Source organism: Lycorma delicatula, chromosome 5 (genome assembly GCF_047948215.1).
Source record: "Lycorma delicatula isolate Av1 chromosome 5, ASM4794821v1, whole genome shotgun sequence".
Taxonomy (NCBI): Eukaryota; Metazoa; Arthropoda; class Insecta; order Hemiptera; family Fulgoridae; genus Lycorma; species Lycorma delicatula.
The window spans coordinates 148,604,522-148,623,034 of record NC_134459.1 but is presented as its reverse complement, the minus strand read 5'-3'; the positions used below and the strand labels follow the sequence as shown (position 1 = coordinate 148,623,034).

Below are 18,513 nucleotides of genomic sequence, written 5' to 3'. Positions count from 1 at the left end.
CATAATATTTATTTTTATTTTTTTAAGTGTAAATTTATTCATTTCCCCTCAAATTAACTGGAACAGACTTCAGTAAGATTAAAAGCTTTTTTTTATTCTTTCTGTTTAGTATACACTGATTCAAAAATGATTTCGTTCTATAAAAATAAAAAATACAACTATTCCAAATACATACATGCTTGTGCACACATTCATATCCACAAAATATGTCTTACAAAAATGAATGAATAAATGCTCACTAGGCTGAGGCTATGCTGCAATGGAATGTTAGTGTTAAGAGTAACTGTAGAACAGTGTTAACCAGGTGCCAAATCTTTGAATGATAATTGGTTTACTGCCAGTTTACTCATTCCCTCTCCTCTGGAATATGCAACAAACATTATATCTAAAGTCTATAGTAACTCTCATTTAAGGTGATCTGTATACGATCATATGTGTTATTTCTTATCTTTCAAAGATAAGATCATTCTATTTTAATTTTGAAAGATAAGAGTTTTAAAAACTAAAAAAAAAAAAAAAACGCAAATTATTAATTAAATTCAAGACAAATTTAAAGCACATAATATAAGTTTTAGCATAATGCCAGATGTACGACAAAAAGCGTAACCTTAGCCCTATGAGACAATTCTATCTTATTACATTCGATTCATTATCAGCTGTTTTGTTAGGTCTTACGCTATTCTCCTTCTACCCATATATTGCTAAGAATAGTGGAACAAGATTTATTGCTCTTCACCCATTGGCAATCCATCGAATCAAAGTCCACCACACATTCAACAAACTAGCCTGAGGTTACAACCCACCTCTAGCTTTGTGTCGTTGCAGAAAGCAGCATTCGTTGCTTTCTGCAACATTCGTTGTTATTGAGCTAAAAATGTAATAGCTCTAATAATCGATACCATAAAAAAATAATAGAATAATCCATCTACAAAATATTTACAGTAACATATTACGACATAGTTTGGAAGATACAAACATCAAGTGACTGGTAAAAGTAAGTAAAATTAAACGGAATATGAAATTATTTGTACGTAAATTGTACAAAGTTGAATCCCTCTAACTGCTAATGTATTCGTTTATTTAATGCTACTTTTATAGTTAAGTAATTATTCCAGAATAATTTAACCCCATACTCAATGAATTTTTAATTAACTTTTTATTTATGCCCTCAGTATTTGATTGATTGATACCAATTTTTTTTGAGGTAATGGTACTGCAACTTTATCTGTCAAAGGAAAGTAGAGTCCGTAGTTATGAATGGAAACATATTATTAATTCAATATTTTATATTCAATAGAAATTGCAACAGTTTCAATTAAATGATTAATTCAGCGCGCGCGCGTGTTTTATGTGTGGATTTATGAATTAGTATTTAACAGAATTGTGGATTAAATATAGTATATAATAACAGTTTGTATAAATTTATTATAAAGGATTAATGAACTTTAGGGTAGTTTTAAACATTTATTAAAGTGTACGTTTCGTTACATTTAGTAGCTTTTACGTGGTAACTTTCTTGAATATTTGACAAAGCCACCTTGTATTAACTACCTAAACTATTCCTGTTAGTGAACGCATTCGTATTACATTCATTCCAAACATGTACTTAAGTTTTACTGTTTTCTTATTCAATTAGACTGATTGATTAAATGTTCAGTGTTTACTTACAATCCGTTATAAGCATCTTACCTTTTTATGTTTTTATAAAATGCAAGTTTTATAATATAATTAAATCTAAAAGAACTGGTTAAAACATAAAATTATTTTAAATAAAATATTTTTATTTTGTTTTATTTTGCTACAGTTCAGATTCAATTAAATTCTATTAAAATTCAGAAAGATGATGAAACAGATATAGTAAATCGAAAAAAAATTTGATTCGATTTCAATAAAAATTAATGGTAAAAAAATTTTAATTACAATTGTCAAAAATCGTTTTCTTTCAGAAAAAAACTCTGTTATTTTAAAAATTACATGTTACTTCAAACTCGAACGTGTGGAGAAACTTTTAATATTTCCAGTGCATTGTTCGTATTATCATTTTACAACAATAAAAGCAACGCTCACGACGAATGTATTACAGACTTACTTAACCTTTCAGTAACTATTATAAAACTATTTTTTTACATTTTAAAGAATTTTAATGTAAGAAAACTCTCTAACATTGTATTTTGTGAATCATCAGGTAATATGAAATACATTTACTTCACAATTCAATTTTTAATTGTAATTTTTAGCTAGGCTTAGTGTCGTGTCTTTAATATGTTGAAATCATATTTAACAGCTTAAAACAAAGTTTAAGAAAGAATGAAAGATTGTACTCGGCTAAAAATAATATTATAGAAGTAAAAGTACATAAATATATATATATATATATATATATATATATATATATATATATATATATATATATATATACATATATATGTGTGTGTGTGTGTGTAGTAGTGACTCGGGGATCGCCTCGCTCGCCCGACCGTCTAGCCAGAAACCTCTGTCCCCTGGACCCTTGGGGCTGACCTCGCGACCAGCTCCGGCCTTTCCAGGGCAGTCTGAGGCCTCGAGCCTCAGACCATCGCTTCGCTCGCCATTACCGTCTAGCCAGGACCTCCGCAGTGTTCGTTACACTTATGATTGTGAGAATAATACTGATAAGTAACAATTAAAGTATTCAGGATTAATAGGAACATGAAAAAGAAAATAAATTACAAAATCAGTAACTATACAGGTGTATACTAAAGTATATACCTGTAAGGAGGAAAACTTCACGAACTATTTCTGTTGTCATGGGGACAGAAACATAACATGAAGTAAAAAGATTATTATTTTTTCTTTAATGTATATCTTTGATTAAAAACTTCAGCCCAAGGAAGCTAGGGCCTCGATTCATGGCTTAAAACCTTCCCTGGGATATCACGAATGGATCTTGCACATTTGAAAGCAATCGGACGGTTCATTCTCGCATGATGCGAGAACATACATACAGATAGACAAAGAACTTTCAGCTTTATATGAATTAATTTATTTATGAATTTTAAGTTCATGGCAATTTTCTGCCACTCTTAGAATTCAGATATTGTTGGTAGTTCATTGTAAGAATGTTCTGATAAAATATATTTATATATATTTTTGTGATTATTGATCTATATGTATTTTTACGCGACTACCCAAAATGGAGTGTAATATATTTAGGGTTTATGTATGTATGTTCCACCGTAGCAGATTAATGACTGAACCGATTTAGATGTTTGGCCCTGCGTTGGAATCCTTACGTTACCGGCGGTGTCATAGGCTATATAAAAACATATACCCTTATATTATCAGCCGCACTCTCTTTAATTATCCTATATTATAAAGCAATTTTTTTTTCGCAGTCGTGTTTTTTAATTTTTAATTCCCTGCAGGGAATTTTTAATTCCTAGCAGGAGATTTAAAAATTTAATCTCCTGTTATTAAATTAGTGCTCAACATTACTTTTCATTTAAAAAAAATAAACACTTCGATTGTCATGATTCAATTTTAATTTATGGAAAAAGCGCCTTTGAGAGTACTTCTAGAACAAAGTAACTTTGTTCTAGAAGTTTGAACGAAATATTACTTAGTCTAGCCAATTGGATAATTTTTTTTTTTGATAATAAAAAAGAAAATTATCATTGCTTACTACTGATACATTATAGCGTAATGATATTTATATAACCTGGTGACGTTTCTGGTATTTAAAACATTATCGCGTGTGAAAATTCAAGAAAATCGATTCAGAAAAGTCAGGTAAAACAGAATAAATACGCTAACATACCCAAGAGATTTAACTCGGTTGGTAGTCTTTTCACATAGTTTATATTTTTTTGCTTATTGTTTATCTGAATAAATTTTTCACCTATTAAGCTTCATTAATGGTTATATTTCATAAGGGCAGCGATTTTTTCGGTCTACTCACATTTTATTTATATTTAAATTAAACGAAAAAAACCATTACGTTGGTCGACTTTACATGTTTAAAATTAAAAATATAATAAATAGATCAAATTTAAACATTGCTCTAAACGATTAAAAAATTAATAATAATCAGTGATTTTTTTTTAATTGAATTTAAAGGAGAATTGAAAATGTAATAGCTTTAAAGCAGATTTATAAAAGTTTAATTTTGTATATGTTAACAATATTGTGCTAGATTATATTAATTTTTATTTTTACAAACATAAATTATATAACATAACATAACATAAGAAAATTATCAAACTAATATTTATTTGGTTTAAGTGAAAAGTTGTTATACAGATGTAAATTTCTTTAGACAAAATTTCCCAATATATTTGTATTTTTAATGAAATATTTTTATTTTAAAATAATTTCGAAAACATTGTTTTAATTTTGGAAATACTACAATTTTTATTTATTCTCCATTCTATTAATATTATATTATACTATTATATAAAGCGGAGTAGGGATTTTGTTTGTTCGGAGTGGACAAAAAACTACTCGATCAATCGTAACGGAATTTTTATACACGTGTTTCTTGGCATAACCGAGAAGGCTTTTAGATATATTTCACCTCGAAAAATCTCGAATATTATTTTAATGTATATAAATATATGTATATATTAAATATATGTATATTATTTTAATGTATATGTATATAAATATAGTAGAGGAAATTTGCCGGTTGAAGCACAAACTTTAATAAATTGAATTAATGAACTGTGAGTCTGTATCACTATGTGAGCTGGGTTTGAACTGAATAACTGGAATAAATAATATTACCAAAATAATAGGATTAAATTTACGTTAAATAAAATAATATTCAATAACTTAAAAAAAATTCTGTTTAATAAGAATGGGCTTCCCGTGGGGGCTGTGTGTGAGCCTAAAGTAGTGAGGTATGCGAGCACATCGTGGGAAGCTAGATCATCAGATCTAGAATAGAAGCTATCATCACCGTCAACTGGTAACAAACCAGGTGCCCCTTGGCGCTGTTTTGGGAGCTTCAATGGGGTGCTCTTATAATATCTCTGGAAGCCATTTTAAAAATTCAAATGGGGTATTTGTAGTAGATTGAAGGCTAACTTTTGTATGCTCAGGAACACTCTCGATGTAACAGATCACGGTTATTCGGAAATGTGTATATATATAAATATAAAGTTGGTCTGTTTGCTTGTTACCGCATCACGCGAGAACCAACCGACCTATAATTTATCAATTTGCAGAAATCATGTTCGTGTTATTCCAGCAAGGAAGGTTTTAAGCCATCGACCGTGGCCTTAGCTCCCTTGAAGGTTAAGATATTAAAAATATTTATAATTATAAAGGATGAAGTTGTTAATCAAAGATATTTATAAAGGAAAATATAGATTAATCCTTTTACTTCATTATTATATTTCTGCCATCATAACAAAGAAATAAGTTATGAATTTTTCGTCATCAAAGGTGTGTGTACTTTAGTTATCGTAGTTACTATTATTCTAACCCACCGGGTTGGTCTAGTGGTGAACGCGTCTTCCCAAATCAGCTGATCTGGAAGTCGATAATTCCAGCGTTCAAGTCCTAGGTAAGTCAGTTATTTTTACACGGATTTGAATACTAGATCGTGGATCCCGGTGTTATTTGGTGGTTAGATTTCAATTAACCACACATCTCAGGAATTATCGAACTGAGACTGTACAAGACTACACTTTATTTACACTCATATACATACATATATGATCCTCTGAAGTATTATCTGAACGGTAATTACCGAAGGCTAACAAGGAAAAAGAAAGAAAGTTACTATTATTCTGTCTTTTGTAATTTAGTTTCTTTTTCAGGTTTCTATAAAGCCTGAATACTGTAATTATTATTCATCAGCAGTATTCTCACAACCATAAGGATAACGTACAATGCAGGGGTCCATGGGGTGGAGCCCTCTGGGCAGATGGGAATGACGATTGAAGCAAGCTCTACTGGTGTCCAAGCGCCGTTCCCCCTTGAAAATTGGGAATGGCGAGCGTTCATGGGGTAGGCCGCTTGGACCCGGGAGGCCCCGAAAAACCCGTGAGCTACGGGATTCGCCTGGGCTGACCTGAGCCCCTAGGGTCAATGTTCTGGCTAGACAGGCCGTCTAGAATATATATATATATATTATATAACTACAATATATATATATATATATAACTATATAACCGATTATATATCTACTTATTATTTTATTAATGATTCAACCTGTTTTTGCTTGTTAAGTTTCCTATTTCAAGTTATACGTATTTTAAAGCAGTATTGAGTGAAAATGCTTTTTATTATTTTGCGAATAATGTATTTTTTTAATGAACAGATTTTCGAAATGTTTCTCCTAAAAAGAAAAAATAATGTAGATTAATATATTGGAAAATGTTGTAAAGGAATTAATTAATTTTAATAGAATGTAATTTTTTTAATTTAACCGATATTTGGCACTTATTTTTTTATTTGTTCATTACTAATAAATAGCCTACATGATTGCGTTATGGCAGTAGAATATATAATCATTCATAAACATAAATCATCATTATATTTATTTTCTCTTACTATCTATCTTCAGAGCATTTGCAGAAATTTCTGCTTTTTAAAACAAATGAATGAATGTATAAATTAAAAACTAATTTATTTATTACCTTTAAGTATTCATTAATTTTTCATGATTGATATAAAGTAAAACATAAACAAACGTAGATACTATTATACATTTTTATTACCGACTGTAAAGAAACTTTTCTATATTTTCATTTTTAACTTAGTTTTTAATCCAGGATTTACATTTTATAAATATTTTTACATTTAAAAAAATAATATAACTTTTTCGATGAATTTTTAAATTAATATATTAAAAAAATTAATGTATTAATAAAAACTAGAGTTTTCGTCACCTAGTTCAAGGTTTACGTTAATATGCGCCCAGTAATTTTCATTAAGGAATTTGAATTTGAATTATTTGTAATTATTCTTTACATTATAATCTTAATTTTATCTTAGCATTATTTCAACCTTTATATTTTAAATAATTAAAATAATTAATATTCTTTATTTTATTTATAACTGTGAATTTTATAACTTCTGCTCAGATCATGGTTTCTCTTGACCCATCTAAGAAAATGCTGGGACTGATAATTCTGCTATCAGCATATGTACTCATTCTTGACTATCTATGAAATGCATTATTATGTTCAGATAGAATTAAATATATATTTGCTTATTTTAGGTACATACGTATACGTTCTGACAAGACAAAAATTGATGCGAAAGTTTTTGATCGAGAAAGAGGAAAAAAACAATAAAAAGCTGTGAGTAAATGAAATTAACTCTTATAATTAATTGGATATTTGCAAACAAATAGTAAATATGAGACTTTTTTGAAATTTATAATTTTAAATTTGTTTTTAATTAGCATTATATAAAAATAATTTTTTAAATGTTGTCATAGACATTGCCATAAAATTTATGCATTTTCGATCGGAAGATACCACTTGCAAAGTGGGTTCGGAAAGTCGCTGTGCAGTATGATTTAGAATTATGCGGTGCATTCTGTTCTTTTGGTTGCTCTGTGGATTTTTTGGCCGTTGCTCAGTAGTAAACTAGATGTCATTTTTTGAGTTCTGGTTGAACGTGCTTTGTTTCGTTCGTATTGTTTCGTTTATGAGATCAATACTTGAAAAAAATGTAATGATTCTTTCGGTAGAGGAACGCATTTTTCTCGTTGAACGCGAAGATGACAAGTATACTGATTTAGTGAAACACAAGTTTTCTGAAAAGATTCCAAATACTCTTGTTCCTCACCGCAATGTAGTTCGAACCATTACCGAAAAATTTCTGTTTAAAGCTAGCATCGCAACATGATATCGGACTTGCTACCGCATGTAAAGCTTTAAGAAAAAACTGAAACTTTTCCCCTACAAAGTAATGGGGTATTCAAAAACTGAAACCTACAGATCACGCCAAAAGAATAAATTATTGTCAGTGGTTTAAATATTTTATTGGCCTAAATTCCGACGTTATCCAAGATATTACGTTTTTTTATTGATTGAAACCACGCTTCATCTAGGAGGGTATATTAATTCACAAAATATACGACTGTGCTCGACAACTAAACTCCGTAGATTACACGAACAATCTTTACACGAAGCGAAAACTGGAATCTGGGTCGGTGTGAGTAGAACGCGCATTGTGGGTACAATCTTTTTTGAAAATACAGCTAATAGTGATCTTTATTGTGCTATTTTAACAAACTTCAATAGTCGGTGAACAGAAATTGAAATCAATCAGAAATTAAATCTCGGTTCTACAAGATGCGTACCACAGCGAACACAGCTAAAATGGCAATGCCATTTTCACGAAATATCTTTGATAAATGAATAATTTTGAGAAGTTTGTGGTCTGCATGACCGCCCGTTTTGACTCTCCCATATTACTTTCTGTGGGGGACAATAAAACAAGCAGTGTATCGCAACAGACGACGGACGGTTGAGAAACTAAAAACAGTAATAACAGTACACATACGAGACATTCCAGTACATCAGCTGGTTAAAGTGTTTCAAAACAAATTGAAATGTATTGTTATTGGAGGAGGCCATTTTTAACACCTTTTTTGAACTATTCCAGTTATTATAATATCCTTTTCTATAAAATAATGAAATAAAAATTCAAAGTTATAATTAAGAAAGTTTCATTATTCCAATTCATAGCAACTTTCCGAACGCACTGTATTATATTTTAATTTGTTTTTAATAATAATGAGGATGGATTTAATATTAAATAACTTCAGAACAAGAGGTTGTAATTGATTACGTTTTTTTTTTCAAAAGAAATTTAAAAACATTATTATTCCTGTGTAAAATGAGATTCAATTTTGTTTGAAATGAGAAAAATATTTTTTGATTTTAAAATTTTCATGAATAGTAATTTAAAATTTACACCCTCTATTGAAGATATGGCTGTATGATTTATAATGCATTATCAGAAAATTTCAGCTAAGTGTGTGTGAGGCTGTTTCTGTGAAATGTTTCTGACTTTTCTCAAACTTCTGTTTAATTTTGGAGAAAGCAGTTTTTATTGGCGAAAAAATATTTAAAGTTAAATGTTTTAAATAATGAGGATGGATTTAATATTAAATAACTTCAGAACAAGAGGTTGTAATTGATTACGTTTTTTTTTTCAAAAGAAATTTAAAAACATTATTATTCCTGTGTAAAATGAGATTCAATTTTGTTTGAAATGAGAAAAATATTTTTTGATTTTAAAATTTTCATGAATAGTAATTTAAAATTTACACCCTCTATTGAAGATATGGCTGTATGATTTATAATGCATTATCAGAAAATTTCAGCTAAGTGTGTGTGAGGCTGTTTCTGTGAAATGTTTCTGACTTTTCTCAAACTTCTGTTTAATTTTGGAGAAAGCAGTTTTTATTGGCGAAAAAATATTTAAAGTTAAATGTTTTAAATAATGAGGATGGATTTAATATTAAATAACTTCAGAACAAGAGGTTGTAATTGATTACGTTTTTTTTTTCAAAAGAAATTTAAAAACATTATTATTCCTGTGTAAAATGAGATTCAATTTTGTTTGAAATGAGAAAAATATTTTTTGATTTAAAAATTTTCATGAATAGTAATTTAAAATTTACACCCTCTATTGAAGATATGGCTGTATGATTTATAATGCATTATCAGAAAATTTCAGCTAAGTGTGTGTGAGGCTGTTTCTGTGAAATGTTTCTGACTTTTCTCAAACTTCTGTTTAATTTTGGAGAAAGCAGTTTTTATTGGCGAAAAAATATTTAAAGTTAAATGTTTAAATCAGTAATTAATTTTCTACCCCCCATTCGAATAAAATGTTCTGATCTGCTCAGAAATTGTGGATAACAGGTCATCTGCTACCTGGACTGAGCTATCAGCTTCACTTTAGAATTTGTTGTTTTTTTCTTCCTGCCATTCTACAACAACAGTTGGTGCTCCTTTTTACACCCTTCCTTCTTTTATATTTGATTCTGCTTTTTCATATCGGTGTGGATATTAAAATTAAAATCCTTGCTAGATCTTCCATGCTAATGACGCCGGGATTTACCAGAACAGTCCGGGTTTTTTCAGTTGGCCGAGGGTGCCTGTGAATCAACTCCAATCCTGGTTGCTTTACAATTAACTTAATTGCTTATCAAGAAATCCTAAATCTCCTATAGTAAAATTCCAGTTTCGTAAACAAACACGTATGTCTCTTTTTCAGGCTTTCAAATCGGTGATGGTTTGCTTATACTTTGCCTAATTTAATAAGTTATTATTAACGTAATAAGTTAGAAGTATAAGTTTTTAATAGTACGTAAGTTATTATATTCTTAATTAACGGATAAATTAGACAACTTCTTTATATACAGATTTAAAAATAACTGATTTTAATAGGATGAGAAGATTTTAAATTGCGGGAAGGAAGTTTGCAGCAGGGAAATTTCTATTATTGTTTATTTTTTTTTATTAAAGATTTTTGTTTAATTCTTTGCTAAAAAAATTATGTCATTTCTTAATTATTATAAAATAAAAAATTAAAATAAAATAATTTTTTATAAGTCTTTTGAAACTTAACTACTCTTTTCTATTATTCCCAATTTTCCCGTTAAAAAGTTTGATTATATTTTATATACGTATAAATTTTTTGGGCCCGTATAAATTTGTATCCGTATTAATTTAAAGCTTGTAATTAAAAAGACATAATCGATTAAAAGTTAAATCTTGCTGTTTTAATAAATTATTACAAAGCGTTAAAAAAAATGCCCATTCCTCAGCATGAAAAGCTTAATTTTGACATTTTCTCATATCAATTTTTTTCTATGAAATTTAAAAAAAAATCTTTGTATTTATTGAATTAACAATATTTTTTGGTTAACTATGAATATTATTTTGTTGTTTCTATCTTTCACTGACAAAATATTAAGTTATTAACAGATAAAGGGAAAGATGCTCGATAAAAGTTTTAGAATTAAGTTTTAAGAAAAGCTAACATTTTTATCTGCTTGTATTTAAGGACTTAATTTTTGTTAAAATGCGTTTAGAACTAGGAAATAAAAACGTTTCATCGAATTTATACTCTCAGATAATTTTTGAAGATTCTATAATACTGTAGCTTTCATTCTATTCTACACTTTACGGCATCGATAACGGAAGAGTGCTCTGCCAATTGGGTATAATATATTTTGTGAGATTCTATTCTATTCTTTCATAATCTCTAATAGCAAAATTCCTTGGAATTTTAACGTGAAATTTGTTTTCTTACGTAATTTACTTTTTTTGACCAAATAAAAATATATGTAAAAAAAAAAAATTAAGTAAAAATTCGCTTACTTGTTGTACAGAATTGTATCTGGTTTCCACACTTTATTAAATGGAACACGAATTACTGTTATTCCACCAAAATCTGAAGCATTCCATTTCAAGTGATGATCTGTCCAGATTTGGGTAAGCCAGCAGTTTGTAGTTAATATTTGATTTTTTTCATCCTGTAACACAAGAATATATATTTTATGTGGATAATATTTCATATAATTTAATCGCATGTCGTATTTTATTGTTACTATAAAATTTATAAAATAATTAGTATTAGTATTAAAATTTACCTTTAGACTCAGTGTTTGTTATATTCAATTTTTTCCTGATTAGCCTCCGGTAACTACTGTTTAGATAATACTTCAGAGGATGAATGAGGATGTTATGTATGAGTGTATTCTTGTACGTCTCAGGTCGACCATTCCTGAGATATATGGCTAATTGAAACCCAACCACCAAAGAACATCGGGATCCACGATCTAGTATTCAAATCCGTTTAAAAGTAACTGCCTTTACTAGGATTTGAAATTGGAACTCTCGACTTCGAAATCAGTTGATTTGCGATGACGCGTTCACCACTAGACCAACTCGGTGGGTTGTTATATTCAGTTTATGTGTAGGTGTTTAACGACAATTTAAATCAAATCACCCCAAATAAAAAAAAAAATATCAATACCAAATAGACCCCAAATATCCCAAACCCCCAAAGAACCCAAATATCAAAACAAATAGTTGTTTTTATCCAAGTTTGTAAAAGGTCTTCTTAGATATTTCCTCGTGTAGTAATGTTTTTTAATGAAAGAATATATTGATTATTTTAAAACGCTATTAATTATTTAGTATTCTATATTTTGTTGTTTTAATTTAAATAAAAAAGAAATAAAAAAATTTAAGTAAAATTTGAGATTGATATAATCATCTAAAAGAGACAACAACCAAAGAGTACGTAGAAGTAAACAGGGCCATGCAGGAAAAAATCCAGTAGCATCTACACATGAAGAGTTGCCATATTACACTATAATAGCGCGTGATAAGTTGGAGAAAAAATCAGTGGAAGGACCAACTGGTCTACGCTTTATTCTTGATACTCCATTTTATACATATTTTCTTATACCATCATTGGTAAATGTTGAACGCTTGATTAACAACGATAAAGAACTCTGATTATGTTTCATCGCGCAGTTCTGTAAACACTGCCAACCTCAGACTATCACCTTCAAATGATCTTCATATCTATGAGTAGTGACTAACACATTTCCACCTCCATTAGGTTTTTAAAATATAATTTCATTTATTATTAGATAATACAAAGAGGAATAAAATAAGTCTACATTCGATTTTATTAAGCTTTTAAACTATTAGCAAAGATGTGTATAACGCGACTACAATAGTTAAAGCTTAATACAATTAGTTATAGCAGTAAAATAATTTTTATTTATTCAACCTATGTTATACACTTATCATTCTGTTTACCTAGACTATAAAAGTAATCCGATTAGAATCGTCTTTTCTTTTTATTAAATAATATTAACCGTTTAAAAATAAAATATAAAAGACATCAGAATACGCTTTATAAGTTAATACTGTTTGATTGTTCTATAAATTTCAGCTCTTCTAAATCGATAACAAATTAAAAATAGATAGTTACCAATAACGTTATTAAACCGTTAATTTGTTTTTAATAATTTCAAAAGGTTACAATTTAATGAAGAATTAAACTATTTTTTTTTATTTTAGGAACCTTTTTAAAACTGGTTTTAATTTATTCTAAAATATCTTCAAGTCATTTAAGTAACTATGTTATTTTAATTTTAAAAGATCTTCCATTGATGTTGTCTGAAAGAAATATTCTTTGACTACAAAAGGATTTCATTCGAAAACGTAAAAGATCATCTTTAATCTAGCAAAAATTAAAACTTTAACAGATTTAAAAAAACAAAAGTTACGTACGGGTGGAATTGTAAAAAAAACATTTTGTCACAGGAAAAGTAACCGACACTTTTATTGTATCTCTTTAGTAAACTTGTCATGATTTTTGTAAAATTTATATTAGTATTATATTTAAATTAAATAAATTATTAGTAATTTTTTTTAAAGATGAGAACTTACTTTAATATTAGTAATATGTATAGTAGTTTTAAAAGCTTAGTTTTCTTGCTTTAAAGAGTGCATTAAAATTCTATGTTGCTTTTACTCTGAAAAACGTAAATGGTAATTAGTGTGATTAAATCGTTTTATGTTAATGTTTATTGTCTGTTTAATAGCATTAAACACAGTACTATTTTTGTCTTTACTTGGAAGAACAGTGATATTTAATTGTTTTAATTTGTAATTCCCTTCATAAATAGTAGTTTAATGTAGAGTATTTAGTATATTTTACTAAAAGAAAAAAAAATTGTTCGTGTAAATAATTATTTTTATTTGCGTATTTAATAATGAACCTTTTTCAGTTATCCAAAGTCAAAGTAAATATTATCCGTTAATTTAAGGTTGTTCACTATTAGTTCACTCTATTTCTACCGTAAAATAGCATGAAGTGAAAATAGACAAGAACGCCACGTTCCAGAGGTACGTAGAAAGAAGTGTCGGGTAAAGGCGAGAAAACGGCTACCAGGATCGATCAGGTAATAATCAACATCCGTGGTCCCCGCACATCGAAGCGGAGAGTCCTATCTCAGGCGATGCTCTCGAAGATACTTTATGGAATCCTAGCATGGCCGTCGCGCTGGAGAGGGATCCGTGAAATTCCTAGCCGGGTAGAAAGAGCTGTCTTCCTTCGGGTATAGGATCATCTCAGGCAATGCCGCCGACGTAGTGGCCAGACTTGCGCTCCTGGATCTGCTCGTTCAGAAGAGGGAGGAAATTCACAGTGGAGTGAGTGAGACGGATGCGAAGGCATCGCCTGGCCGCAGGTGACAGAAGAGATAGGATCAGTCGACGAAAAGCAGATGGACCTACAGATTGATCCCAAATCTCCAGAGGTGGCTGTGCCGAAAACACCGGGAACTCGGGTACGAGTTGACCCAGTTCCTTACTGGTCACGGGTGTTTCAAGGCATACTTGAGACCCTTCGCGGAATGCAATTACTGCGGAGAGTAGGACACAGCGGAACACACGGTATTGGTGTGCGATTGGTTTCTGCAACATTGGGAAGCATGTAGAAGAGAATTCGGTGGGCTTACTCTATAGAACGTCATTGGGACGATGCTACAGACTGAACGATCGTGGTACGCGATGTCCGTGATGTTGGTTAAGATCATCTAAATAATCCAAAAATAGTCCAGGGATGAATAATTACAAACGAATCGCCCTTGGAGCAGGTCCCAGCCGCAAGGTCGAGGTTAATAAAAAAAATAAAATAAAAAAATACGCAGAATCCCGATAAGTTCGAAGCGTGGGACCAGCAATAAAGGCGCGAATGGAGACACATGGGGTACTGTGATAATACCATAAGCCCATTTTGTAGAAGGGGAGAAAAGAATAAAAGGTTGTTCTCTAAGAATACACAAGCTATTTCTATGGGAGAGAATTGGATGATGTATGCAATTCCACAGATATCCACTTTTAAATACCTCCATCAAGAATGGTGACATGGTCTTTTAATATGAGTAAACAGAAGTGAAATAATGAAACGAAAATGTTACAAAAAAGTAAACTACGAGCAGTTAAATATTACGATTTGAGAACATAATGAATTAGAAGTAACCGAATTTTGTTATTTAGATGGTAAAATTATGAAGCAGTAAAATTATACTAAAACAATGAGTAGAGCTTTTATAAAATATAGAAAAGAAGAGAATTACATACTGATTTGAAAATTATTGAATTTTTAAAATGATTTTGTGGACCGTGGCACTGTAAAGTATTAAAAATAGATAAATAGTGAACAAGGAAAACAAAAAAAAATAATCATTACATTTTACTGTTGTAGAAAAATTATGAAAATTATACGAGTTGATAGAATACAGAAAGAATAGTTTTTAAGATGAACTAGGGAACTAAAAAAAGAAATTAACAGCGTAATCTTATATAAAGAAGGATAGTCATATATTAAGTAGCCTAAGGTTGTTGAATATGATTCCAAAAGAAAAATTAATGGATAAAAATAAAAAGAAAGATTGATGGTTTATATTGAAAATAAAAAATGCTGTTATTTCGAGTTGAAATTTACGATGCAAACAATTAAAGAAGTTATGTTTAAAGTTTAGTTTCTACTCTATCAGAAACTAGTTCGTTAGAATAATTTTTCTTTAAATTATTTATTATTTTATAAAATAAATAAAATTTTACCTCAAAAATGTTTTTCTCAGTTCAAATTTGTCTTAAGTAATTAAGTGTCATCTTTAATATGGCAGATTTCCTTGCAGTTTAAATATTCTCTTTGATTACTGGGCCTCAGAAGCTGACCTGAGGCTAGTTACGTATAACTGGGATTATAAGTCCGGCAAATGGAAGTGAAATACGTCGGTATGTAACATCAGTATCATTAGATTTAGGATTTTGCAAGAGAATTCTCTCACCCTTTTCGCTAACTCCACCACTTAACCTTCTTGAAGTTCCTCTGTTAAACCGAGCAACGAGGTAGAAGATTGGGCAACCAAACCCAGAGGGAAATCTGGCCCATGAATATATACTTTGTACTGGAGGTCTGTAGATTATATCTCCAATTTCATCTCGACCCTAATTTTCATATTTTAACATCAAAGCCTTTACTCAAACTGATAGCCGTTTACGTGTTTGGTTTTGAAACGAAGAAACCAAAATCATCGGTTTTGAATAAATTGTTATAAATTCAGAGGACAATCTGTTGAACAACAAATAAATAAATAGCAATGGGAAGTCTGAAAAAAAGAGTAATAATCTAAATAAATAAATATTAAATATAGGTTTAATATAGAGTTTAGAGGAAAGTAGCCAAGAAAAAAAAATAATAAAAATAAAGGAAAAATTTAAGGAAGAAAAATGGAAAAAGAAATGCCATGAATATTTCCACAGAGACTAAACAACGGTAATATAAACTGTATTTTTATTAATATCCTAGTCATACAGGAAACAGAGAGCAACGCTGTACTGGTACGTGTGGTCAGCGGTTAAGGGTGTCGAGCCGTTCGGTTTTTTTAATTATTTTTCCTAAGATATGGTAAAAATTTATATGGGACCACTGCGAAAGTAAACTCTTTCGATTAAAATAAAAGTTTTCAAATCGGTTTACTAATTGTCAGAGATATTGCGTAGCATATTGTACATTAAAAAAAACAAAACACAAACGAATTGAGAACCTCTTTTCTTTTTTGAAGTCTATTAATGAAATAATTTTTTGTTTTAGATATAGAAAACTGTGTTATTTTAATTTTATCTAAAACAATATATTATATTTATATTCAAAAACATTTATATTGTTTCCAATACCGTCTAAAACATTTTCAGTTTTCTTTCAGAAAATTATTAACAGAAAAACTAACAATAAAAACTAAGTAGTTTTAATCTAAAATATTTTTCATTGAAATTGATTGTTTAAAATATAAATTAATATCAACCCCGCCGATCATCTCCGTGGCGGAAAGAGTGGTAGTGTCTCAGCCTTTCATCCGGAGGTCCTGGGTTCGAAACCCGGTCAGGCATGGTATTTTTCATACGCTACAAATTTCCATTTTCATATTCCCACGTATGTATCTCTTTATTTGTAAGTTTCAATGGTAAATTCATCGGTCAGAAAAGAAATTATTACAATCATTGCTTTGTAGACACACCATTCAACTTTAAAAAGGCTTTCTTTAGCTTGTGAATTCTACAATATTGATTAAAATTAGGCTAATGTTAACTAAAGCTCAGAATCTTGATTTTTCTATGGTAATCCGCTCGCTTGTATTGATTACATCTTCCAGTCTGAATTGCTAATTTTTTAGTATCGTAATTTCTGTAAAAGAAATTTAAAAAAAATATATTCAAAAATACATTTTTAAATAAGCCTAATTTTCTTGAGAAGAATTTTTACAGTATATCCAGTTTTTGCCAGATAGTTACAATAAAAAATATACTAAAAAAATAATGACTACAATGGTCTTAAATAGAAAATATAATAGTGATAATGATTGACTGAAAAAAAACTATATTTTTTTTTTTACCTTGTTTTATTGCCAATTAATATTTCAGAAGAACTGACCCAAATCTAAAAAATGAAAATGAAATAAAACTTTGGTAAAGAAACCAATTAAAAAAAAATTAATTAGATCAATATTTGTTATTTATTTATTTATTTTTTGTTATGAAAAAGCGGGCATCAACAGCCTGGTGGAAATTGGCAGCGTATGAAAAGATACCATGCCTGGCCGTTATTCGAACCGGAGATCTCCGCATGAAATGCCGAAACTCTACCTACTCAGCCATTTTTCTTTTTTAGAAGAATTTTATACGGCATATCCAGTTTTTTAAAAAAATAATTACAATAAAAAATATTACTAAAAAAATAAATGACTACCATGCTTTTAAGTAGAAAATGTAATAATGATAATAATTGACTGAAAAAAAAAACATATTTATTTCAATTCCACCGGCTGGCGCCTGTTTTATTGACAATTAATATTTCAGAATAACTGATGCAAATCTAAAACAATTAAAATGAAATTAAACTTTAGTAAAGAGACCACTTTTTTAAAAAAAATAACTAGATCAATATTTTAAATTTATTTATTTTTTGTTTCAATAAACCGGTGGAAATGAACTACTTTTTGGTAGAGTATGAGAAGATACCAAAAAAAATAATTGTATTGGAGGGGACTTCCGCACAAAATACCGGGCAGTACCTACTCAGCCATGGAGACCGGCATTTAATCTTTATTTATACTATTTTTTATCACGCTTTAATCGTGACAAACTTTCAACAGGAGATTTTTAAATATGCCGTTATCATTTTCTATTGAATCAAACAATATCTTATTAATCAAGATACTGATCTTTAGCTAACATTAGTCCGTAAATTGTATTTTTTTTTTTGTTTTAACTATATATACTCGTACGTAACAGTTACGGAACATATATGCAAATGGGAAATATCTTTATAAGCATTTTATCTAATAATAATATTCCTCAATATTAACCCTTGTAATTATTTGAAATAAATTTTTTTTCCGTTATTCTAAAGTTAAATTTAAAAAAAATAATTATAAATTATACTGTTATACAATCCAGTATGAGAAAT

General features: G+C 29.4%; 1 protein-coding gene across 1 annotated transcript in view; it reads right to left on the bottom strand.

Moving 5' to 3' along the window:
* LOC142325477 (neuronal acetylcholine receptor subunit alpha-7-like) overlaps positions 1–18,513 on the bottom strand; it is a 909,238-nt gene that overhangs the window by 253,078 nt on the left and 637,647 nt on the right. The window contains exon 3 of the mRNA XM_075367292.1: positions 11,334–11,488. Within this exon, the coding sequence (XP_075223407.1) occupies positions 11,334–11,488 (155 nt within the window). The remainder of the gene's footprint in view (positions 1–11,333; positions 11,489–18,513) is intronic.